We start from the raw sequence: 25,435 nt of genomic DNA, 5'->3' as shown, positions 1-25,435 counted from the left end.
GCTCTAAGTAAATATATTTGGTCTAGATATTCAGCTGGTGTGGGGGGTGGGGGTGGGGAGAGAGAGAGAGAGAGAGAGAGAGAGAGAGAGAGAGAGAGAGAGAGAGAGAGAGAGAGAGAGAGAACCTCCTAATTTCCTACAAGTATTTAAAAATGACTTTTAAACTATTTTATATTAATTACTCATGGTTTGGCAAGCCCCTGACAGGAGCAGCTGCATTAGCCAGGGTCCCCTAGAGGAACAGAACTGGAAGAATGAGTATATATTTAAAAAGGAACTTAGGAGATTGGCTTACACAATGCAGTAAGAGTAGACCAACAGTGGTCGTCTCACACTGAGGAGACACTTACAGCCTGGTGCTGAGGGCCTGGAGCTTTACTGGAGAGTCACTGAAGTCCAGCCCCCGGTGGAGGCTCAGAGAAGCAGGTTCCTATCAGCAAAGGGATCAGCAGTGGCTCTGGCAGAATGGATGAACTTTCCAGTTAGAGCAAAGTTCAATAGAGTAAAGAACAAAAAGTAGTTCCTCCTGTAAGGTCCCTCTTACCTGGGATGCTAGCAATTAAAGCAATGAAGAGGTGCCTTGGAGTGGAGGACTCCTTGCCTCCAGGCGGCTCTCCGTGGCACTGGCCATTGTTCCTGTTGTTGAGGAATGTGACAGTGGGTGTCTGGGAAGACCCTGGGGACCAGACCGTCTTCTTCTCTGTCAAGCTCCTTTCCCTGGGTCACGGGTAGTACCCACAGTAGCGCCCTTGCACTGCCCTGTCACGGGTAGTACCCACAGTAGTGCCCTTGCACTGCCCTGTCACGGGTAGTACCCACAGTAGTGCCCTTGCACTGCCCACACTGAGTTGATCTCAGCTGTCAGTTTCTCACCTGTCAGTAACCCCAGCTGTGGGTCTGCAGCCAAGTCGGGGTCCTGAACAGTCATCCTTGCTCCCTGCACTCTGCAGTGCCCTCTCTGGGCTCCGCCATCTCCCCTACCCTGCCCTAGCAACAGGAGGGGCTGATAGTTTTCACGGAAGAGACAGGACCCTTGTTTTTGTGTGGTTTAGGTACCCCTAGACTTGGGGATGTTCCAAGTGAGCTCTCCTTCCCTTTCTCCTTTGTGGGGACTGAAAAAAAGTTGTCATTTCACAAACTGCCCTCTCCATGGGTCTCAGCACCACCGGGAGGAGACACTTGCCAGCAGAGCAGCAGCGACAGGCCATGACACATGAGCAGTGAAGGAATTTACCAAGAGAAAAAGGCAGAAGTTTGGAGTTTGGGCTGAAGTGGGCAGACGGTAGAGAGGGCCTCTGCTGCCGTGGGGTCAGCTTCTTGTGGACAGTGTCAAGTGTCACCGTGCCCTGTCTGTGAGGTCTCACTGGGTAGAATGCCTGTGTGGGGTTCACATCCAGGTGGTAAGGTGGACATAGCAGTACTTTTCAAGGAATAAGTTTCAGAGTGTGAATTGTCTCTTCTTGAGACTGTCTGTGTAAGAAAATCCGAGTCTCCAGGAGTCAAACTCCTCACGGGCTGAGCCTGCTCGTTCAAGTATGAATTCTCTGGAGTGCTGTCATGGCAGCCTAAAACAGATTGCAGTTAGGGCTTAAGGTTAGTTCTTTGGTCCCTCCTCAGAGACAACAGCATCCTTCTTCTAAGCCCAGCTTGCATTCACCCAAGAGTGATTTCAACAACATTGAGGTAGCAGGGCAAGAATTGTCCTTATCAGGGATTATGAAAAATGAATTAATTGTAAGTATTCTCTTATATTAATATTTTAGATATATAATCACTCTTAAATCTATGGTATATATTCCTGAGGAAGCCAAGAACCTTTACCAACCCTAGACAAAGAGCAGATTTTGAGCTCAGAAAACTTTTTTTTGCATTTATTTATGTGTTTGTGTGTGTTTATATGTATGTGGGCAGGTTACCGTGAGGCATGTGCTGCTTCTCTTCGTCCACAGTGTGAGTACAGAGGTCAAACACAGGCTGTTGAGTTGAAAGCCATCTCGCCAGCCCTGGCTGTGAGCTTTTATAATGACAGTGTCTTTACCTGCTAACTGACAGGTGCTACCTGCAAACAACCTCAGAATTCCACTGTGGCATTAATGCTTTCCAAACTTTTTTAAACATGCCTGTCATAGTTAGGGTTTCTATTGCTGTGAAGAAACACCATAAACACAGCAACTCTTTGTTGTTGTTGTTTATTTTTTGTTTTTCCTGAGACAGGTTTTCCCTGTGTAGCTTTGGCGCCTTTCCTGGAACTCATTCTGTAGCCCAGGCTGGCCTCCAACTCACAGAGATCTGCCTGGCTTGGCCTCCCGAGTGCTGGGATTAAAGGTGTGTGCCACCACTGACTGGCTCACAGCAACGCTTTAAAGGAAAATGTTTAATTGTGGTGGCATCTTACAGTTTCAGAGGATTAGTCTATTATCGTGTCATGGTGGTGCATGGCGGAGTGCAGGCAGACATGGTTCTAGAGAGGGAGCTGAGAGTTCTACATCTTGACCTGCAGGCAACAGGAAGTGAACTGTCTACCACACTGAGCATAGTTTGAGCATTGGAGACCTCAAAGCCCACTCCCACAGTGACACACTTCCTCCAACAAGGCCACACTACTCCAACAAAGCCACACCACCTAATAGTGCCACTCCCTTTGGGGGCCATTTTCTTTCAAACAACCAACACTGCTTATGGTTAAATGGATATAATCTAATATTTTATTTTTAACTTTAAGTATGCTTATGGACATAAGAAAAGGCAAACCTATTCAAAGAATTGTCTAATATGTGTACTATAAAGAAATGTTATAGGGATTTTGTTTGTTAGGTTTGGGGGGGTGGATCATGCGTGTCTGTGTATGAGTATGACACCTGAGTGCAGGTTCCCTTGGTGACTAGAGGTATTGGACCCTCTGGAGTTATAGTTTCAGGCAGTGTGGGCTGTCAGATGTGGGTGCTGGGAATCAAGCCGTACTCTGTACTGGAGGAACTCACTAGTAACCACTGAGCTGTCTCTTAGGCCCTGGTTTTTTCCTTGTTTCAGCCTCAATTGCCTCCTGTAATTCCTTATTGTGTTGGTCTGTAACATTGAGACATATTTTAAGTTATATTGGAAGCAGACTTTGCTGTGGGACTCTTGGCTCCCTGAAGGTTACTGAACATAGAGCTACTACCACTGTGTGGGTAGCTGGCCCAGCGCCTTGCACACAGCAGGTAAATCTATGTCACAAAAGGCAAAGGGAACTGAAAATAAACATATATGTGTTACCGTAGCCATCAATCTGCTTTACACACCAAGATGCCCTGTCAGCCAATTTGTGATGGAACAAAGAGCATGCCAGAACATGTTCATGATTGGCAGTGATAAAAATATAGGAAAGTTAGACACGTTTCCCTGCGTTAAAGCAAATTACCATATATAGGCAATCCCAGTTTTTTTCCTAACCTTTTATGCTATGTTTGGAGAAGAAAATCTCCTGGGAGAACCTGCCCCCAATTTTGATAAAATGCTTTGTTTTTAATGAGTAGCTGTGTGGGAATTTCAAGCTTGCCAAAGACAGGATGAAGCAGGACAAGCTTTTCCTCCATGATCCTGTCAACTGTGAGTGAACAGCCTCCTGCTCCACAGGCTTCACAAAAGCCCTTTGTCCTGCTTGGTCAGTGGCTGCTCTGAAATCTTGTGTGGTTGCTAAGAATTGACAGTCTTTTTAAGCAAGTGCTGCAGAATAGGCCATATGAGACCCCAACACTGCTAAATCCTCCATTGAGCACTGAGATCTGGCTCTGCCCCACTGGGAGGGTCGGTCCTTTAGTCCAGCATTCCCAGACCACTGGTGAAGAGGGGGTATTCAAGAGCTTGCTCCTGTGGAGGCCTGTGGCTGCTTGCTTTGCATAAGAGCTAGCCCAACCCTTCTGGTGGGAGAGTGGCCGGGCGTAAGCAGGCCTCCGATTCCCAGAGACTTTGTGGGCTCAGTTCTCCTTCCTCACTCTACCCCAGATCCTGTGAAAAATCTGCCCTCGTAACTACTCTGAGCAAGTAGAATGTAGCCAGATTCTTGTTTTTTATAAAGGTGGATGGAATAAACTAAAATTAAAGTATCTACTAAGCCCTGAAATGCTAGAATCAATCATTTCCAAGGCCTATGTTTAGGTAGATAATCACCAAAAAGCTGAATAGTTGACTTTTAAGTGAATGTAATGCTATTTTCATAAATGCTTTTCTTTCTGCAAACCCCTTGGCTTTTTTTAAAAAATGTTGGTTTGAAGCAAAGCAGTGGTTTCTATATATAACTGATAATTTATAAACTTAAAACTGCCACACATTTTAGAGCAGCCTGCCTTTTCTAGAGTGGTAAGGTGTAAAAACCCTGAGGTAAAGTGCTAGTGTGCGGTTTTTTGTTTTTTTTTTTTTTTTTGGTTTTTCGAGACAGGGTTTCTCTGTGTAGCTTTGCGCCTTTCCTGGAGCTCACTTGGTAGCCCAGGCTGGCCTCGAACTCACAGAGATCCGCCTGGCTCTGCCTCCCGAGTGCTGGGATTAAAGGTGTGCGCCACCAACGCCCGGCCTTAGTGTGCGGTTTTAACATGTGCCCAGGAAACCCTCCCATGTAATTAGTTGAAAGAAACTTACTCTTAATTAGTTGTAAGAAACTTACTCTCAGAGACTGAAAAATAAAAACATCAAAACTAAGCAAGCTCTCCTCTGTCAAAAGGGTAGCAGCTCTCCAAGGCTGTGACGGGGTTGGGTTCGAGTCTTCCTGTGCTATCTCAGAGACTCCATTTGAAGGGATTAGGTGACATCAGGGACGGGTTCTCTCTCGTGTGCTCTGTGGTGAAAATGTGGTGACTGAGGAGATCTTTGCCATCATGAGTGGGCGTGCAGCGTGGGGAGCAGGATGCTCCCGAGAGTGGGCTGACAGCATGCAGATCTGCTCTGTGCCATCCGCTCCTTGCAAGTTAGTGCCAGACTCTGTCATCTGCACACACCCCTTCTCCCAGCCTACCGCGCTGCCTCTGCTCCTGACGCTACCTGTGTCTGAGGAGTTTGGCCGATGGTCACCCGGCTAACTGTACCACTGCCATGCCATGGTGGCGTCGTCAACTACAACTTTTCCCATTGCAGCTTCACCTGCTCCCTTCTGTTGACACCATGTCACCAGTAAGCTGACCTTTCCTACGTGTCCAGTGTTTAGACATCCCCCTCACACCTCCTTTCTAATCTTACCACCCCTCTTGGCCCACTCTTCTACTCAAATGCCCCTACCCTGGGCCCATTGGCCATCCCCGCATATTTTTCCTACACCTACCTCTCCTCTTTCCTGGCTAGAAAATCTCCTACCAATGCGGTGCCACACCCAGAAACTTCACATTGTCAGCTGCACTCAGGCTCTCTGTGCTGCCCCCTCTCCAGCTTCTCCTCGTCCACCAGTCCGCTGCTGCCCTGCAGTCTTCTTGGCTTTGCTCTGCTCTGTCACTGACAGCACAGGAGCCATGAGTACAGCTCGGTCTTGACTGTCCTTCCTCCTAACCACTTACCTCCTTCCTTCTCAGAGGAAGTGAGTCCCTTTTCCTGTTCCAACTGGACCTTCATTTGGAGCTTGGGCGCTGAATTCCTGTCCATCCATGTTCCTCATTTCTTCTCCCTTTGTCCCATAGCTGGAGCCACATTTTCAGCCAACAAAGATGTCCCAGCCTTTTCTGCCCACGTCTAACTCCCTTCTGAGGAAGGCAGATCCTTTGCTCTTACAGTTTTTTCTTCTTCCCTCCTTTTCCCCTCTCATCCAGGTTTCACATCATCGTTCTTTTACTCTCTGTCCCTTCTCATGTGTCTTCTTTCCTGACTGTTGTAACGTGAGGACATCCTTTCCAGGCCCTTAGAACTCCACATCTATCTTTGTTTTGTTTCTTCCAGAGTAGCCTTGGGTGACAGAAATGTGTGATCCACATACGATTGATTTCTCTAGAATTCACACGTAAAAGGTGCTGAAAGGGTGACGTGTGTGTATGTGTGTGTGTGTGTGTGTGTGTGTGTGTGTGTGTGTGTGTGTGTGTGGTTTTTCGAGACAGGGTTTCTCTGTGTAGTTTTGGTGACTGTCCTGGATCTCGCTCTGTAGACCATGCTGGCCTCAAACTCACAGAGATCTGCCTACCTCTGCCTCCTGAGTGCTGGGATTAAAGGCGTGCGCCACTGCTGCCCGGTTGACATTATTTTATATATATATTATTTAACCCATATATGAAAAACATTATCTCAAACCATAATTAGTGTCAATGAGTTTACATTTTTTAAAAATTATTTTACATCTGAGCTTGGTAATGTGCACCTGTAACCCCTGCATTGGGGCTACAGAGGCAGAAGGATTTAGAATTCAAAACTAGGCTTGGCTATACAAACAGAAAAAAAAAAGTTCCTGTTTTGCTAGGTCTTAAAGTCTTGATGTATGTTTTACACTCATAGCACATCTTAATTTGGTGTAGTCACAGTTCAAGTACTCAGTAGCCACCATGATAGGCAGGACGATTTTAGACATAGCTCTCTCACTTGCTTTTGTTTTTTGTTTGTTTGTTTTTAAATGACTTTCCTTTTTTTTTTTTTTTTTTTTGGTTTTTCGAGACAGGGTTTCTCTGTGTAGCTTTGCACCTTTCCTGGAGCTCACTTGGTAGCCCAGGCTGGCCTCGACTTTCCTTTTTTACCCTCCCTTTTCATTCCCCAGCTACTGTTAGCTCTCCATCATCTTTGGCTGCCTTGTCTCTACCCTCTACCTTCTCCCTGGTTAATCCTGTGGGTCTCATCCATTGCCTGGAATTCCCAGCATCACATCTCTGACTCCAATGGGAGTTGTCCAGTGCTCAACTTGTCAATTCTGAAGTTGATTTCCCCTCACAGCCCTCCCCTTCATCGGTGGTGCCATCACCCCCGACAGACGGACTCCTGCTCAGAAATCTGCTGGGGTTATGTCTCTTGCTCCATCCCAGAAAGCCAGTCAGTTCCAGAGCTCAGTGAAGCCTGCTGAACCGTTATTTCCACCTCGACCTTTTCTTTCTCCTCAGTCACGGCTCCAGTCAAGGTGTTCATCATCATCCTGGCATCAGTACAGAGGCCTCTTGACAATCTGCCCAGTGTTACTTAGTCCTTAGTTAGTACTTGGGCCTCCTCACTGTCCTTTTGACCTTCAGCCATTCATCTGAGCCCGTGATACTCTGGGGAGCAGGTGCATTGTCCTAGGCTTCAGGCAAGAGCATTTTCAAGATGTCAGGCTTTTTTAGAACATCCCATGATTCTCTACCTGATTCTTTGCCCTTTATTCCACGTCACCACTGATCAACCCTGTAGATCAGTGGTTCTCAACCTGTGGGTCATGACCCCTTTGTGTCAAATGACCCTTTCACAGAGGTTGCACAATGGATATCCTGCATATCAGATATTTACATTATGATCCATAACAGTAGCAAAATTATAGTTATGAAGTAGCAACAAAAAATAATTTTAGGATTGAGATCACCACAACATAAGAAACTGTATTAAAGAGTCACAGCATTAGGAAGGTTAAGAACCACTGCTCTAGATGGTTCTAGAAGTCATAGGGACAGACCTAATAGAATGTTTTAATAACATATAGTTCCCACAGCTTTGGAGACTTTCTCTAAACCTGAGTTAATCTTGAAACATTGAGAGTATAGTAGAGAAATATTATCTATCTGTCTATCTATCTATCTATCTATCTATCTATCTATCTATCTATCTATCTATCTATCTATCTCCCTCCTTCCCCCCTCTACCCCCCTCTCTGAAATGTGCCTCCTTTCACACACATTCATAAATACTGTCTTGTGCCTAGGGTTTATTGAATCCCAGAATCCTATTCATGGAGTGACCTTGTAAGAGATCAGTTATAAAATGGACTTCAGGTCCAAGTGATAAACGTGGCTGGATTTTCTAAGATGTTTTGAAAATTCTTGGAGCATTTTATGGCCCATTTTGGAATCCAAACCAATTTATGTTTCCTCTAAGAACACTTTCAACATTAAACATTGTCCAGCTAAAAGCTAAAACATGCTGGGCACTGGCTTCCTGTGGTCACTGTTCACAGGTTGTACCACAGTGTAAGATAGATCTTCAGCAGCCTGTCTCCCTGCCCCAGCACTGGCTTCCTCTGGTCACTGTTCACAGGTTGTACCACAGTGTAAGATAGATCTTCAGCAGCCTGTCTCCCTCCCCCAGCACTGGCTTCCTCTGGTCACTGTTCACAGGTTGTACCACAGTATAAGATAGATCTTCAGCAGCCTGTCTCCCTCCCCCAGCACTGGGTCCAAGCATAAGGCTGCTGCATTCCTCAACAGGTCACAATAGTCACATGGCCTCTACTAGGGTCTCCTGTCAGCCATCCTCTCAGGATTACCCCTCTTTCTTGTCCAGCTCCTTTCCTCAGCATCTCTCCTGTGATGGAAGTTTGTAGACGAATTGCTAAACGCTCTTATTAAATTAAAAAACCTGGAGCCAGATATTGGGTTAAAACCTGAGAGATCAGAGGAATAGGAAAAGCCATAGCCAACCTCACCTTACTGACCCTCAGCTTCCAACGAGACCTGCTTCCTGTATACCTATGCCTATATACCTTTCTGTTCTGCTATCTCATTTGCTCTCTCTGTCCAGCTATATCACTTCCTCTTCCTGCCCAGCTCCGTCACTTTCTGTCTGTCTATACAGACCTCCAGACCTTTATGGTTAACTAGTGTTGGGATTTAAGGCGTGTGCCACCACACCTGGCTCTGTTCCCAGTGTGGCCTTGGACTCACAGAGATCCAGACAGATCCCTGATAGGATTAAAGGCGTGTGCTACCGCTGCCTGACCTCTATGTTTAGTGCAGTGGCTGGCTTTTTCCTCTGATCCTCAGATAAACTTTATTGGGGTACACAAATGAAATATCGCCATAGAAGTTCCCTTTCCGAGCCATTTCGAAGCCCTCCTTTCTCTTGTGTCTGGGTTCCTCCTGCCCACATTACCCCCACATCCTGGCAGTCTCCCCACCTCTGCAGTTTCCTTAAATCTGTTAGGTCCCTTACCAAACTCCAGGAGTGCTCACTGCCCTCCCGGCTTTCCCAGCCTGAGCCAAAAGAAACAACCAACGATAAAAAGTATATTGGACCAAACCTTCAGTGAATGTTCTCATGTCCTCTGTTCATTCCCACCTCAGCAGAGTTTCTCAGAGTGACATTTCCAGTGGGATCTAAATCTGGAAGGATTTAGAAGTGCTGAAAAAATTCTAACCCGCCAGCATTCAGCTGTGCTTTAAGTTTTTGGCAGTTCCTCCCACATCTGATATTTCAAACACTGTTTATAGATGCTTGGAAAGAAGCTTTTAATGCTTGTATTGTGTTTTAACTTGCTTTCCTTTGGAGGCAGGGAATTGTCAAGTAAGTATGTGCAGCACTCTGGAAAAGCTCTGGTGTTGAGTGAGGCCTGGTGCTCAGTGTCAGCATCGAGCACAGAGGCTCCGTGCTGGGGGCGGCTCCGTGCTGGGGGCGGCTCCGTGCTGGGGCCGGCTGCTCTGCCCATGCAGGCCTCTCCCGCTGCCCCTTCCTCTCTTCCGTCTGAAGTGACAGCTGTAGCCTGTGCTTGTACACTAAGAACGACACACTCTGAGACTGCTTTACCGCTCAAGTTTTCAGGGTCTTTTTTCTCTTCTTCTTTTTTTTTTCTTTTTAGCTGAAAAAAAAATAAGGATGAAAAAAGCATCAGATTGCCTTTCTGTGTATATATACAAGCTCATGTATATATAAACAGTATCTGCGCTTGTATGCATACTGTATAATACATTGTATATTATACAGCCTGTGTGTACCCTGGAACCCAGCTCTGTGTTGAGTCGTAAGTTATGCCGTGCGACAGTTCTAGCACACTCTTGCTCCCATTGCAGCCTCCCCGGCTCGCTTGGTCACACACTTAAACATTCTTAGGTAAAAGAAGAAACCCACAGATTTGATCTGAAAGTCCCACTAAAACAGAAGAAAGAGCAGATGTCCTGGGAAGTGATAATGAATGTACAGGAAGTGTCTGTTGTGGGAACTGGCATGCCCTATCCCAAGATTTTGCTCGGTTCGATGGAAATAATGTCAGCTGGGGGTGTCATCTGCAAATATGCCCTCTCCCCACTTTAGTTCCATTTGTTCCAATTATCACTCATGATTACGTAACATGTTTGGATGGAAGGAGTTCTGAGGAAATAAAGGTGCCTTGTTTCCCTGTTAACTATCCCAGCCGGAGCTGACCTACGGAAAACCTGAGGATTATTAGGCTAAATTATGAGTCAAAATTAATTTGGGAACAAAGCAATCCATTGTGCCCAGCTCCCCAAGACATTCAAGAGGCTGCCGTTGTTTTTCCTGACAACGCGTCTCTCCCACACACTGTAAATAAGCAGAGTCCAGGCATGGAGCCGTGAGCTGCAGGAAGCTTTCACAAGCCTCCTTTCTCTCCACCCTCCAGGCACTTAGTGCACTTTGCCCAGAGACGCCAGGGTATGACTCTCTGAGTGTGTAGCCTGGTGCACTCTTTCATTTCTGTTTTAGTTCTTGGTTGGCATGTTGGAGGAGCATGGTTTGTGCCACACTGGAATGTTTGTTCACGTGGGAAATGCTTGTGCATGAGTGAGGTGCTTGCTGACACTGCTCTAACCTGTACTGAGTTCTCACTTTTATTTTGTTTTCTGCTTCCAAGGGGATCGAGGTAATTCTTTCTCTTTGTGTTTCTTTAGAACACTGACTGGCGGTATGGGACTTGAGGCAGGACTTGGGGTGGGATCCCTCCTGCCATCCCTGATTTCCCTAAGATTACAGAAGTCTGACCAAAAAGAACCCAATGCCACTGACAGGAGTCCTTTTTCCTCCAAGTAAAATCTCTTAGCTAAGTTTGGGAGTGTCACTCCCCAAAGTTAAGAAGGGAGAAGCAAACTTTGGTGTAGTGATAGCAGCTTAACTTGGATCATGACCCTGAGTTTTGAGGCAGAGTGGGAGGCATGAGTTCTCAGTCCTTTCTTCCTTCTTGCCCTTGTCTATGGCCAGACCAGCTGGGTACTTTGCACATAGCCTCAGGGCCTGTTCCAAAGCTTGGCTTCCGAGTCCTGACGCACAGCAGCCCGGCTCTTGACCACCTGATTCTCAGTAACACTGGCATATTCCTGTTGGGAAATGGCCAGTGGAGTCAGGAAACATGACCTTTTCTTTCTCATGCATTTACTCATCCTTAGTTCTAAAGTGCGTCTCTCTAGCCAGGGGTTCTTCTTAAACCCCAGGATGTTGTTGGGAACTGGGGAAATGGGACTGATGCTACGAAGGTGCTATAGCATATGGAAACCCAACTCTGCCCTGTGAGCCCAACCCACACCTGCAGTTCAACAGGTCAGATTCCAAGTCACTGCTTCTAATGGGAGAGAGGAAAGCCAGATACAACAGCCCCAAGGGGAATGTCCTCTGAGGACCTTCCCTGGCTCTGGCTTTAGCTAGCTGCTGCACAAGCAGCTTTTTATTCAATTCTGTGCTTTCTCTGACTTCTGTTTCAGACCACCCGTAAGCCGGGCAGCTCCCCAGCCAGAGAAACTCCAGAAGAACAACATCTCTAAAAAGAAAAAGCTGGTTGAGGTGAGGTGGTCACATGATCATGTTTTTACCTAGTTAATGATGCTCTACACTGGCAGATATCATACCTTCCTTCGACCAACCTAGAGACCCCATCAAATGAACCCAGATGGGGTTGGTCTATTGGCTCCCTGTGTCCCTATCTCCATTCTGTATGGCATTGTTCCCCCTGCCCCATCTCCAGGACCAACATTACACCTACCAGGTCACATTCCTTCTCCCTCAGCCCTGTCACTAAGCCTTATCAGCCATTACCTACTCTAAAATGCATGTGTCCCTTAAACATGACTCTGTTGCCCTATACACTCGACTCCCTGGACTTCAGAAAGAAGTGGGCGGCACGTAAGCCATAGTGCTTTTCACCTCACTTTCTTTCTTCTGGAGCCTTTCATCCAGTTCTCACATGTAAGCTGGGGACTGTTACTTTCATTTGCAAATGAGGCCTCTATGGTTCCGGGATAATAAGGACCTATTCCTAAGGTCATCAGTCCAGTGATGGAGGAAGATCTGGGCTTAAGGTTGAACCTTGAGGATCAGCTTCAGTGAACCTGCTGTTTTCACAGACCCACCACCCCAGAGTCCTCTCTTCAAAGCTCAGATCTTTCATACCTTATGCTGGCTTTAATACCCAAAAATATTCCCACATTGCCAGTGAGAGTCATGGTTACAGTCTGAAAAACCTCAACCAGAGAGACCTTCCTAGCTCATGACTTACAATTCCCTTGCAACTCAAATCTCCAACCCTGAACTCATCCTCTCAAATGGTCTTAGACTTTGAGGTCCTGTGTTTCAGTTCCTCAGTTCCCCACACTGCAGTTCTTCCAGGCCTTTCTCTGGGATCAGATATCTGTGTAGGACCTTCATTTATGGTGTCCCTCATCCTGACCCCTCCTACCCAGCTCCACCACATCCATGTCCTCAGGCCTCAGCACACACTCATACATTGTCTACCTCTGCTGTTAGATTCTAAACCCACACTGGTGCCAGAATATCTTTTTTTTTTTTTTTTTTTCTGGAAAGGAACTGTTTTTGAGATATTTATTTTGGAAGATAGCTCAGGTCAGGAAATGCAGCTTAGTTTCAGGAAAGACAGGATCCAACAGCTTCTAGAAGGGCCATCATAAGCCAGAATGGTGCCAATCTTCTGTCAAGCAAGCGCTCATGGGGGCCTGAAATGTTTTTCTTTAAAAACTTCTTGAACTACTGTCTTAAACACAATGCTAGTGTGGGCTTCTTAGCCCCTGAGTCTACAGCTCCTCAGGTGGTTAAACTACTGAGCCTACCAATGTCTACTCTAAATTTCCAGGAGACTGTCTGATTAGCCACACTTGGGTCAACTGACAACTGTATTCAGGGCAAAGCCCCATGTTGGGGGATATTTGATCACTGTGAACCCCGAGTTTGCATTTGCATTAATTAAATAAAACTAACCTTGGGTCAGGAGGCTGAATTAGCAACTAGTTCACAGAAAGTAATCATAGAGCATCAAATGGCATCTGGGAGAGGTAGAGAGATGCACGGGAAGTAGTAGGGAGGGATTTTGAGTGGCATGTCTTTTTCTGTTTTGACAGAGAGAAGGATGGGCTTTTTGGGAGACACCAGCAAGGAGAGAAAATTACCTAGGTGCTACTCAACTTCTCTGAGCTAGCAGGTTTTCACCCCAGCCTTTGAGTCTCGAGCTTTATTTATAAATAGAATGATAGATTTAGTTAAAGCTACCTTTAATGGCAGCAGCAGAGCCAGTGCCTACGGCAACAGAATTCCTGCCAGGCTTCAGCCTGAGTGGCTAGGCCACTGCCAGAGAAGCAAGCTGGTAACTGTGGAGTCACAATTGCTGCCTGAAACAGTAAATTAAGGCACAGCCACTGTGCCAAAGTTAAAACAACAGTCCCATATTAAATGCATTCCTGGGGAACATTTTGAGGGAATCAGGGATGAGAAGAGACTCATTTAGTTGGAAGGAGAAGGACCTTCCAGGTAAGAGGTATGTTAGGGAACAAAGCTGTAACACCGGAAAGCTTATGGCAAATGGGCTAAGTGCCAGTCAGCTTGCCCAGGATGCTCAGAGGGTGGTTGGGTGTGTAAGGCTTGCTGTGCCAACTCAAGGAGTTTGGGGTTTATCCTAGAGGCGGCGAAAGGCAATGAATGCTTTTCAGTAAAGAAACACTGTGGCATTTTAGGAGAGTTAATCTGATGTTTGCAATTGGCAAGCTTCAGAAACACCAGAATCAGGGAAACTGGAGAAGTGGGACCCACACACTATAAACTTTATATCCCATGCACTAACACAAGGCCAAGCGTGGAGGAACCCAGCACAAGTGTGTTGAATGGAATAAAAAATTGGTCTCAATCAGCCACTGCTCTTTGTCATAGAGGACAAGACAAAAGATAAAAATGTGAATCCAGAGTAGTGTGTAGTTGCTTGGGAAAATGCAAATGCACAGGAACTTCATGGGACAGATTATAACCAACACATCGGGCATGGCCTCCGCTCACCCAGCAGCAGCAGCCAGTCACAGCTGCCTCTGGGACCATTTCCTGGCAGCCTCTGAACCACTGTTCATCTGAGCTAAGGAGTGAATATCTGCCAGTGAATAAATGTGGCACTTGTAGGTGACCATTGGAGGCCATCCAGCATGTACATTTTGACTCACCTGAAGAACCAAGAAGTTGCTTTGGTTTACTTAGGGAAGTCACTGTCACCTAACCTTTCAGGGGACTAAATAAAGGGCTGTGTTCCATCCTCAGCTAGTCCAGAGAATTCCGTGAATGGCATCTGCCTCACATAGTGTTCCTGTGACATGTGTGGCTATTCATGCAATGTGCAGTGTGGGATTGTTCCTCTGCTGTTAGCTGCTAAGAGTGGACTTACTCTGTGTGTGTGCATGCAGGAGCTGGCTCTGGACCATGTGTTTGGCTACAGAGGCTTTGACTGCCGGAACAACCTGCATTACCTTAATGATGGTGCCGACATCATTTTCCACACTGCGGCTGCTGGCATTGTACAGAACCTCTCCACAGGTAGCTTTGGGAGAAGCCACAGTGCACACCTGTCTGCCTATTTTCCCACCCGTTTGATGCCCCAAAACCTCTTCCCTTAGAGCCATTCTACCCCCATCCAGGCTGGTGTCCTTCAGTCCTCAGAGTGCTCACTCAGCTCTTGGGTCCAGGCCTCCTGCCTCTCTGGCCTCAGCCTGGTTTGACCATGGTGTAGGCACTGGAGGGGAGCTACCTGTGCTTCTGTCAGCCCCTCTGTGGTGAGAGGGAAGACAGGCTGGGGAGAAGAGGGGGTGGAAGCGGAGAAATGAGGAACAAGGCAGAGACCAAAATTAAGAGCAAAGCAGAGGGAACCATTTTCCAGCTCTCAAACACATCATGGTGGTCCTGAGTGTTAGAATTAGCGGTGTGCACCACAGGGTCCAGCTTGCTTGGCTCGGCAATATTCACACAGAGTGTGTTATTAGCAGAGATACTACTCAGTGCTCTCTAGCCGTGAATTCAATCAAGAAATAAAGCTTTAAAAGGAAACATTTCAGACAGAAAATGTGCAACAGACCACATTCATATCCTCACTACCAGATCAGATGTATCGCACTGTATCTTACTGGCTTCATACAGCATGTTCCTTGTTCGGTCCGTGTAGTTCATGTTTGGAGAGTACTATCAATGGGTTATTTTTATTTTTCTCCCTTTGGCTTTGAGACTGCGTGTTTTCTCAATTTTTTTTAGATACATGCCATCTTTTTAAGAGCACTATGCTATATTCCCATATTTATCAACGCTACCACTCCCCAATCTGTCCCTAGGCATTTGAGTGGATTTTAAAAGGCTCTTTGGAAAGTCAGGAAACCCATTTACTGCAGTAGATGGTGAAGTATTTCCTACCCCTCCTTCCACTTCCTGTGAAACATGTTGACTTGGGGATAAAGCTGGGCTGTGCCATGCAGGCTCCCAGGTGGGCAGGTTCCTATTAGCAGCGACCCCACGGGCACTTTCTCTGGTGCCACTGCTCACTGCAGCATTACCGTCGGCATCATTGTTTGCAGCATGTCTTTCAGGTCAGAGGTGGATGCTGAGAAAACACTGCTCCTGTGCCATGGGGAGGAGGGAACTTGAACTTCATCATTTTAGTCTCTGAAAGCACGTGTGCTTGATCCGTGTGCTGTATCTGCACAGGCAGTGGGAAAGGCTGAGATAGACTGTGGTTCTATTAGGGATGGGTGTGGTTTGTCCTTCCAGATCCACATCAGAACATGTGAACTTTTTAAAAAGGTCCCCCCATCCCCAAGGACAATTCTGAAAATGATAATTTGGGTTTTCTAAAAACATAATCTTTTCTAAGGCATTTCCAGATTCCCTATTCAGCTTTGTGATAGCTGTGGAAAGCCTTAGATCCCACTACTCACCTTCCATGATTCCTCTCTCCTAGGCAGCCAGAGCTTCTACCTGGAGCACACAGATGACATCCTCTGCCTCACAGTGAACCAGCACCCAAAATACAGAAATGTGGTGGCTACCAGCCAGATAGGTAGGGCTCCCCACTGGCTCTTGCGGCTGTACAAGGGCACTGGCCTACCAACACTAGCACTTTCTAGAGAGGGGGTGACTGAGACCCTTTCTGGCTGATATCTCAATTGTTTGTTTTGTTTGGAGTTTTTTTTTTCCTTCTGAGTCTTCAAATATGTCTGTGTAACTTGAGTTGACACATGTATTGACTAGAGATTCCGAGGGACCATAAAAGCAGACCAAGGCCTGATAGTTAAATAAACAGATGATCCTATTCCGTGTGGACTGGACCCCAGGTGTAAGTGAGTCCCATGTCTTGGAGCCTGATGAGTGCTTGGCAAGACTGTGGTTCAGCGTGTGTGCCTGGCTCTTCGGTTCCCTGAGAAGCCGCCAGCCACAGTTGTGAAAACTTATCCTTATATTTGTTCTTACTTTGTCAAGGAACTGTCAGGGGCGTTTCTTACAAAGTCCCTTGCTTGTTTTCATCAAAGCATGTCCATTTGGAGTCTGCTTCACTGGGGTTGAGTGCGGCACTCTTAAAAACATGACTCACCGCCACTGCCCACTATTGCAGGTGACACCATGGAAAACACAAGTGAGGCTGTCCCAACTGCCAATCGTTCAGATCTGCACAGCAAGGTCATGTCAGTGTATCACTTGCTGGTTGTGTCTGGTTGTGCTGCAGATACAAATCCATCCTCACCAGTTTCCTTTGAATAAAATCTTCCTCAAGTGTGTCAGATGTAAACGTCCGAATGCTCTGCCTTTAGCAGCAAGTTTCTTAATGCCTTTCTTTGGCCAGGCCATGCTAGACGTCTCTTATGCCCAGTAGCTGAGGCCCTGAACACTGAGGCGCCACCGTCTCTGTCCTTTCTCCCGCACTCAGGGACAACACCCTCGGTTCACGTCTGGGACGCCGTGACCAAACACACCCTCTCCATGCTGCGGTGCTTCCACTCCAAGGGGGTGAACTATGTCAACTTCAGCGCAACCGGGAAGCTCCTGGTGTCTGTGGGCGTGGATCCAGAGCACACCATCACTGTCTGGCGGTGGCAAGAAGGTAACAAGCTGGGCTGCGTGTTCCTTCTCCAGGGCCGCCCTGTGGAGTGGCTTCCAGACAAGCCCTCTCGGATCTCAGTCTGTTCCCTGTGCCATGGCCAGCTGGAGGCTGCTCCGGAACCATGGTAGCTAGTGTAGGGCCTGTGGGTATGCTGGGAAAGTGCTAACACTGGCCACAGAGACAGGACTGTCCCCTCTCTGCCTTCACCACCTTCCTCCCCAGACCCCCTTGTCTTCATGGTTCCTTTTGGCCTCTGGATTCTGCTCCAGCTGTTTTATCTGGCCACCTTGTTATTAGAGCTGGAGTCTAATGGTCACTGAACCATGGTCACTGAAAGCAAATTCCAGCTGTTAAAGTAATTTTGGGCTTTAATGCTTCTGAAATGAGAAGTCACCTTAATCACTGTTTATAGCAGCAGTTCTCAACCTGTCGGTCTCAGCCCTTTCACGGGGGTCACCTAAGACCACCGGGAAACACAGATACTTACATTATGATTCACAACAGTAACAAAATTACAGTTACGAAGTAGCAATGAAAATAACTTTATGGTTGGGAGTCACCACAACATTTGGAACTGCATTAAAGGGTTAAGGCATTAGGAAGGTTGACAACCACTGGCTTATAGTATAGTTAATGAATTTCTTTCTTATCTACCCCTAATGCATGCACACACGCACTCACACACACATGCACACCAGCTGCTACTAAATTTGTAATTGTCTTACAATTAAAAATATGCCATTTTCTGAGTATATGCTCAGGTCAGCCTTGGCAAAAGTAGATCCAATTAGTAAGGGCATTAATGAGGTCTATCTGCAGCTGGTATCTGGGACACACTGAGCTGGCAACTAGAGAAGTGGCAGTTCTCCAGTCTAGGACTCTAGAGTCCCATTGTCTCCTCATCTTCTCATGGAAGGGGTGTGAAGCATAACTTTAAAGAGGTGTATACATTTTGAGAAATGTTCCCATCTTTCCTGAGCCCCAGTTAAGAGTGGCCAATGTTAAGACAAATGTTAAGAGCAAAGTCTCCTTACACTGCACTGGGAGCCAGCTAGACCCACAGTGTTTCTAGAAAACCACACTGTCATATTGTTTACAGTTCACTGTGTCCAAGTCCCCACAACCCATCTCTCTGGGATGCAATCAGTTGCTTATGATACCGGGTGGTCAGTGGATCAACTAGATGGTACAGATGAGAAATGGAACATCATACCTTGCAGCCTCAACGCATCCCAGAATTGGAAGGGCTAGGGACATCTTCTAGCCATCCAGGTCCATCCCACAGAAGTCCTCCAGTGCTTTCCCAGCGGGCTTCCTTCCATCTGCATGGAGATCTCCAAGGACACAGCCTGTCACTTCCCAAGAAGCCCATGACTGTTAGCTCTTTCCTAGAGTTCTCTCTTTCTGGGGCAGAGTTGTGTTCCAGGGTGCCCTTTTTTCTCAAGCTGTTGACTCTAGTCCCAGGTCCTGAGAGAAGAGTGAACCCATGGCTCCTACCCAGTCTCTTGTCTTCAAGCTCATGCTCCCTCCTCACCTCCCCGATTGTCCTTCCAGGCAGAGCCTGCTCTTCTGACCTCCCAAGGCAGCAAGGACTAGAAAGTCACTGCTTTCCACTAGCTCCCAAATAGTCTCCTCTTTAAACTAGCTCCCCGGAGGAGAGAAGTGTGGAGTGTCCTCTCCTTGTGTTAGCTGGAACCAGCCTGCATGGAGGGTTCTAAGCAGATGCCCTCTTCATGGTTGACTAGACTCTTCCTTTCTCTAGTGTGTTGGGCTTTTTTTCTTCTTCAAGTCCTGACTTCATATAAATAGCACATATTGAGGGAGGTTTATATACATTTGTATTATCACTGAAGAGCACATTGTGCATTCCTGTATGGTTAGTGGATCATTTTGGAGAGCATGTATATGAATAATAAGATGGGATTTCAAGGGGACTTACTATATACAATGCATATTTCAGATCCTATATATGACTATGTAACTTGTTCTGAACAGACTAGAAGCCAATTCAGTGTCTCCACAGTGGAAAAATACCCATGAGATTAAAATAAGAGAAGAAACCCAGTGGCTTGAATATGACTCTCGTTACAATTTTGCATTTCCTCCAAAGCTGGTGAGGTTGATCTTTGCATCTCTTGTTGGTCACGTACACTGCTGCTTCTATCGTCCACCTGTTGACTGGAGACAGGAGTGTCTGCTTACGATGATACATTGGCCTTTATTTAATGCTCACCCCGACTCTCGCAAGAGTTGCAAACACTCTTCTCCCCTCCCGTTTTTTGCTGTCAGACGTAGTTTATGGTCTGGGTGTCCATGGTTTTAAAGTCCCAGGTAATGAGATCCCTTACTACTGTGAAGGTTTGGTTGCACAGAGCGTTTGGTCAGCATGTGGGGTAGAGGGCTCTCCTGATGCAGCCTCCCTGGAAAAAGCTTTCCTTGTGGAGTGTCTGGAGCTACAGGGCCAGCTTCCTTCAAAACCCACCACCACCACAACCACCACTCTCCTGTAGAGCCACATGAAAAACAGATGAGCAAATGCACAGAGAGGAAAAGAAAAGGATCTGGATAAATAATAAAGGGGGAGAAGAAACTGGAACCAAAACTGAGAGGATGTAGGAAGAGCCTTAAAGAAAAAGTAACAAATTTAAAATAAAAATTTAAACTTAAAAAGTTTAAAAGAGTAAGAAGAGTCTTAAAATGTAGGCAGAAGGAATAGAAACAAAAGGTTTTAAAAAGATCCAAAATTAGTTCTGAGTGTGGAGTATGGCCACACACTTCCCACCTGCACCAATTCTCTGGCTTCTCGAAGCACCTTCGTGGCTATAATGATTGTTATACCGATTACAGCGAGGAACCTGAGGGCAGAGCAGAGGTGAAGATGTTCAAAGACGCTCTACAAATGGAATCGAGACTCAAGACGAAGGCTAAGTGAGACACGGGAGGCATTTAGAATATAAGAAAAGCTAGAAACTAAATATAAAAAGTAAAAATTTAAACATAAAATGCATGAACTGAAAAAGGATATTGAGGTTAAAGAAAATGAATGCAGGAATCATGGATAGAAATAAGAAAATAAAAGGTGTCTGAAGAATCTCAGCTTCCAGTGACCCTGGGAGGACAGAGCATCCTGGGGGTAAATGGTGCTGATTTGGGAGAAGGAAGATATAGTAGGAAGGTAGATCAATTCTACATTTTTCTGGAATCTGGAAGCTTCCATATAATGGGCCACAGTCATTTCCTCTTGTCATGGACTTTGGGGTGGGGGTTCTGTTAATTTTCTCTGGAAAATTCCCAGACACACGTGTATGCCCTTCTTGGGGTGGTGTCTGAGAGGGATGCGGTTAAAGAAGGAATTCTGACCTGCGTTCTGAGTGATGGAAAGCTGACCTATAGGCTGTCATGCCTGCTCTCCCCATGCATGGCAGAAAGACTCAAGACTAAAGCCTCACTGGACTCTGTCACCCACACAGGTACCAAGGTTGCCAGCCGAGGGGGTCACCTAGAGCGGATATTTGTGGTAGAATTTCGCCCTGACTCAGACACACAGTTTGTATCTGTTGGGGTCAAACACATGAAGTTCTGGACCCTGGCTGGAAGTGCTCTGCTGTACAAGAAAGGGGTCATCGGATCCATGGAAGCTGCCAAGATGCAGACAATGTTGTCCGTGGCTTTTGGTGCTGTAAGTTCAAGCAGATGCTTTCTCAGAGAGGGCCCTGAAGGGCATGGGGGGTGGGGGGTGGGGGTTGACCAAGAAGCCCAAGTCAACAAGAAAGCCACTTCCACATTGTCCCTTACTAAGTGGCTCCTTAGTAATCAGTGTCCCCATCCTTAGCATCCATAAGGGGTGGACTGCACTGTGTGCATGTGTTTGTCAGTATGCTGGTGGATGTGTGGATACCAAAGGTCAGCCTTGGGTGTTGTTCATTAGGAACCAGTTACCACCTTTGAGGCAATCTGTCACTGAACCTGAACCATGCTAATTAGGCTAGATCAGGTGGCCAGTGATCCTCAGGGATCTGCCTGTCTCCTGTCTCCTGTCTCCAACACTGAGGTTATGAGCACAGATTGGTACACCAGGCTTTTTAAAGTGTAGGTTCAGGGGCTTGAACCCAGGCCCTCATTCTTGCAAGGCAAGTGCTTACTGACTGAACTATCTCCTCAGTCCCTCATTTGACTACATTTTTACCCATTTTTTTTGTTCTCAAATGTTGAGTCAAAAAGTATTAGTTACTTTTCTCATTGCCATGAAAAAATAGCTGAGGAGAGCAAGTTAAGCAAGGATTTATTTTGGCTCGTGGGTTAAGATCAGATCATCATGACAGCAGCGACACGATAGAGCTGAGACAGCTGTTACATGGCGCCCATGGTCAGGAGGCAGAGACGATGCTGGTCCCCAGAAATTGGGATAGTGCCACCCACATCCAACCTTTCCCTTTGCAGTTGCCCTTTCTAGAAATAGACACATGGAAAGTAGATTTTCATAACAAATTTTAATCCATCCAAACTGACAGTGATTAACCATCAAGGTGTAGGTTACTACCCAGGGCAGGTGACACCAGAGCAGACCCTGCTTAAGCAACCGCTGAGAATGCTGGGAATACTTTCCACCCTCAGGGAGTAGTCTTTTTCTCCCTGGCCCTCCTGCTCCACAAATCCCCCAGCCAATGCAAACTTCATCTGGCCCAGGTAAGGCAGCTCCAGTGCAATGTGTCCACTCCCCAGGTGAACCCCAGGCAAGTTTCCTCCATGGCTGGGGTTGGCCCTTCCCCGACTGTGGCCTCTCTTGTGCTGATGCTGCAGAGGTGCACACAGAAGGAATACAAAGATGTTCAAACCAGTTAGCAAGTAAATTGCAAAGCCAGGTGACCTCTCGTGTTCTTCCGGTTCTCTGCAAATGTTTAGCTTAATGCAGGTCAGACTGACAATGCATGGCTAGTCCTCTCAGCAAAGGAGCCAGTCTAGCTGGAGAGATCCTTCAGTGGCTAAGAGCATTCACTGCTCTTCCAGAGGACCTGAGTTCGATTTCCGGCACCCGACTTGAGTATCCCATGACTGCCTATAACTCTGGCTCTATGGCATCCAATGCCTCTGGCCTCTGTGAGTACCTATACTCATATGCATGGACACACACACACACACACACACACACACACACACACACACACACACACGTATAATTAAAAATAATAAAAAATAATTTTAAACAAAAAAAGGAGCCAGCGGCTGAGAAGGGACCCTTAAGCATGTTCCTGGTTCCCAAGGTGTCCCTTTGTTTTACAGAACAACCTCACTTTCACTGGTGCCATCAATGGAGATGTCTACGTGTGGAAGGAGCACTTCCTCATCCGGCTAGTGGCCAAGGCTCACACAGGCCCTGTTTTCACAATGTACACCACCCTCCGGGATGGGCTCATTGTGACAGGCGGAAAAGAACGGCCGTAAGTAAAGGTCCATCTTGGGGACTTGTTTGCTACTATCTTGGGGCAAAATGACAGAAGCATCTGTCATTTTGTGGTGTCCTATCTTTTCTGTGTTAGATCAGACTGCCATCTCTGCAAGAGAGCCAAGGTCTTCCAGAGGGAAGCAGGGAAGGCCAATAGCGGCTAAAGCTTGGGAGGTCCTTCTCAGAAAGCTGTGGTGACTCTGCTCTTGCTGGTGCCACCACAGGAGCTCTTCTTATAGTAGGGAGGAAGAGGATGGCAGCGAGAGGGCAGGACCTGCGAGACACTGTTAGTAGGCTAATGAAAACATGGCTGGCTTTCCTCCAGAGACCCGCATCTGACGGCCATTTAGGACATCTGCAGGGCCTAAGGGGGGGGCGATCATGGAGGGTCCATCCTGCTGGGCCTGGGTGGCCATGCCATCAGTGGCTGGTGCTGAGGGGGCCAGGAAGGGAAGTCTTGAGGGAATGGGTGAATGCCTCTTTATGCCTTTTTTAGGACTAAAGAAGGAGGAGCTGTAAAGTTGTGGGACCAGGAGATGAAGCGCTGTCGGGCTTTCCAGTTGGAGACAGGGCAGCTGGTGGAGTGTGTGCGTTCTGTGTGCCGCGGCAAAGTGAGTATGGCTGGCCCTGTGGGAGTGACACCTCCAGGCTGAGCTGAGAAAAGACAGGGGTGGGAGTGGTGTTCCCAGCAGGCTTTCCTTCTTCCAGTGTTTGTTCAAGCCTTAAACCCCAAGGTGTAAATTATACTCTGCTCAGGAGTCCGGGAAGGCTAGGGGTGTCTCTGAACCTGTGTCCAGAACCTGCACCAGGAGGATTGAGAGGGCTTCGTGTTCCATAGATGAGGGTATTTTCTGTCCACCTGACAGGAAGTCAGCCACAGTCACTACAAACACCATTCATTCTCATAAGCTGAATGATGCCAAATCACACGCATAGGGTTCTGATACCGGAAGGGAATCAGGGCCACTGAACCATCTGCTTCAAGGTCATTAATTCTCAGCTCATTTGGTTGAGCTGCAGAATGAGAATGTCAGGAGGCGTGGCCACACCCAGTGTTTTCCTTTTTAATGTATTTAAAATTCCACCTGGATGCCTGAAAAGGAGCCTCCTCACTGTTTAATTTCCCATGTTCATCTCTGAGCTGCTCCTCAGCTTAAGGATCTGCTTTCTAAGACATTCTCAGTAAGAAAGGCAACCCTAACTGCAAACCCCATGTTCTTAAGAGCTAAGTGACAATCATTTGGAAGCACGATGATGTGAGGTGTGGGCAGGATATTTGTCCAGCTTACATCTCTGTTCAGTGGAAGAAAGAAATTGACCCTGGTAGCCGCTGGGAGAACCTTTCTTCACTGAAGAGACACTGGGTATGTCATCCACACCCCAGGGCAGGTCACATGCTCAGGAGTAGTTGGCCAACACACAACAGATTTTGTAGTTTGGGATTTTGGCTTTGGTTTTGGTTCTGTGTGTATGTTTTGTGGTATTTTTGTGTTGTTTTGGGTTAGGTTTTTTTGAGAGAGAAAAGTGAAGTTGGGTGAGTAGGGAATGGGGATCTGGAAGGAGTTGGGGAAGGGGAAAGAATATGACCAAAATATATTATATGAAAAAAAAATTTTAAAAAAGTTGGAGTTGTCTAAGAACTAGTATTGGCTGCCTCACTCTATAGGGAGCTTATGGCCCTTGGGATGTTCTAGCAGAGGCCAACAGAGGCCAACAGAGGCCGCTGCTAAAGCTCATACCCAATGTAGCTGCTAGAAAAGGCAAAGTGAAAAGGGAGAGGAGACTGCTAATAGGTGGTTAGTCCTTAAAAAGTCACCTCTCAGCTCTTTCGATTTTAATTCCAACATAGAGTTCCACTAACAGTGCTTTTGAATTTATCATCATCATCATCATCATCATTTTGTGTGTGTGGTTTTTCAAGACAGGGTTTCTCTGTGTAGCCCTGGCTGTCCTGGATCTCACTCTGTAGGCCAGGCTGGCCTCAAACTCAGAGATCTGCCTGCCTCTGCCTCCCAAGTGCTGGGATTAAAGGTGTGGGCCACCACCTCCTGGCTTAATTATTTTTTAAACTGTGGCAAAACACATAAAACTTACCATTTTAACCATTTTATGTACAATGCATAGACATTAAACACATTTATACTGTTGCCTTCAAATATTCTTATTAAAACCTACCTCTTTAATTTTTTATTAAACACCACCACCCCTTCACCCTCCCTCCTGCCCCTTTGTGTCCTGTGAATTGGGTCATTTTGAGTACCTCAAATGAGTGGGCTCATACAGTTCTTTTTCTAATAGTATTTTATTATAACAGGGAAAAATTTTAGTAGGAACCAAAGATGGTGAAATAATTGAAGTTGGTGAAAAAAATGCTGCTTCAAACATCTTGATTGATGGACATATGGAGGGGGAGATCTGGGGCCTAGCCACACACCCGTCTAAGGACATCTTCATCTCAGCCAGCAATGATGGCACAGCAAGGATCTGGGACCTGGCTGACAAGGTAAGGGGCCTGCCTACTCTGTGTAGTTGATGTTTTTCATTGATACCATCGGCTCCCCAATAATGGCATGGAGACTTATTAATTATAAAAGCTCAGCCATAGCTTAGGCTTGTTACTAACTAGCTCTTACAACTTAAATTAACCTGTTTCTGTTTATTTATGTATTGCCTCATGGCTCATGGCTTTACCTGTCCTCTAGCATGTCTTGCTCCCTGTGTCTCCTGGTGACCCTACCTTTCTTCTCCCCAGTGCCTCTGTGTCTGGCTGTCCCACCTATACCTCCTGCCTAGCTAATGGCCATTTA

General features: G+C 46.6%; 1 protein-coding gene across 4 annotated transcripts in view; it reads left to right on the top strand.

Annotated features, from left to right (window-relative positions):
* The window catches only part of Eml6 (EMAP like 6), a 294,744-nt gene that overhangs the window by 242,116 nt on the left and 27,193 nt on the right, over positions 1 to 25,435 (top strand). For all 4 annotated transcript variants that reach the window (XR_013042863.1, XR_013042864.1, XM_076546155.1 and 1 more), the window contains exons 29-36: positions 11,544 to 11,622; positions 14,511 to 14,640; positions 16,049 to 16,147; positions 17,012 to 17,185; positions 20,656 to 20,864; positions 22,466 to 22,623; positions 23,125 to 23,239; positions 24,943 to 25,131. Coding sequence is in view for 2 of the 4 variants with exons in the window: in XM_076546155.1 (XP_076402270.1) it covers positions 11,544 to 11,622; positions 14,511 to 14,640; positions 16,049 to 16,147; positions 17,012 to 17,185; positions 20,656 to 20,864; positions 22,466 to 22,623; positions 23,125 to 23,239; positions 24,943 to 25,131 (1,153 nt within the window). In the remaining 2 variants the exon portion in view is untranslated. The remainder of the gene's footprint in view (positions 1 to 11,543; positions 11,623 to 14,510; positions 14,641 to 16,048; positions 16,148 to 17,011; positions 17,186 to 20,655; positions 20,865 to 22,465; positions 22,624 to 23,124; positions 23,240 to 24,942; positions 25,132 to 25,435) is intronic.

This window comes from Peromyscus maniculatus, chromosome 10 (assembly GCF_049852395.1).
Source record: "Peromyscus maniculatus bairdii isolate BWxNUB_F1_BW_parent chromosome 10, HU_Pman_BW_mat_3.1, whole genome shotgun sequence".
NCBI classification, from domain to species: Eukaryota; Metazoa; Chordata; class Mammalia; order Rodentia; family Cricetidae; genus Peromyscus; species Peromyscus maniculatus.
Note: the sequence above shows the minus strand (reverse complement) of the source record. Positions and strands in the feature narration are given on the sequence as shown.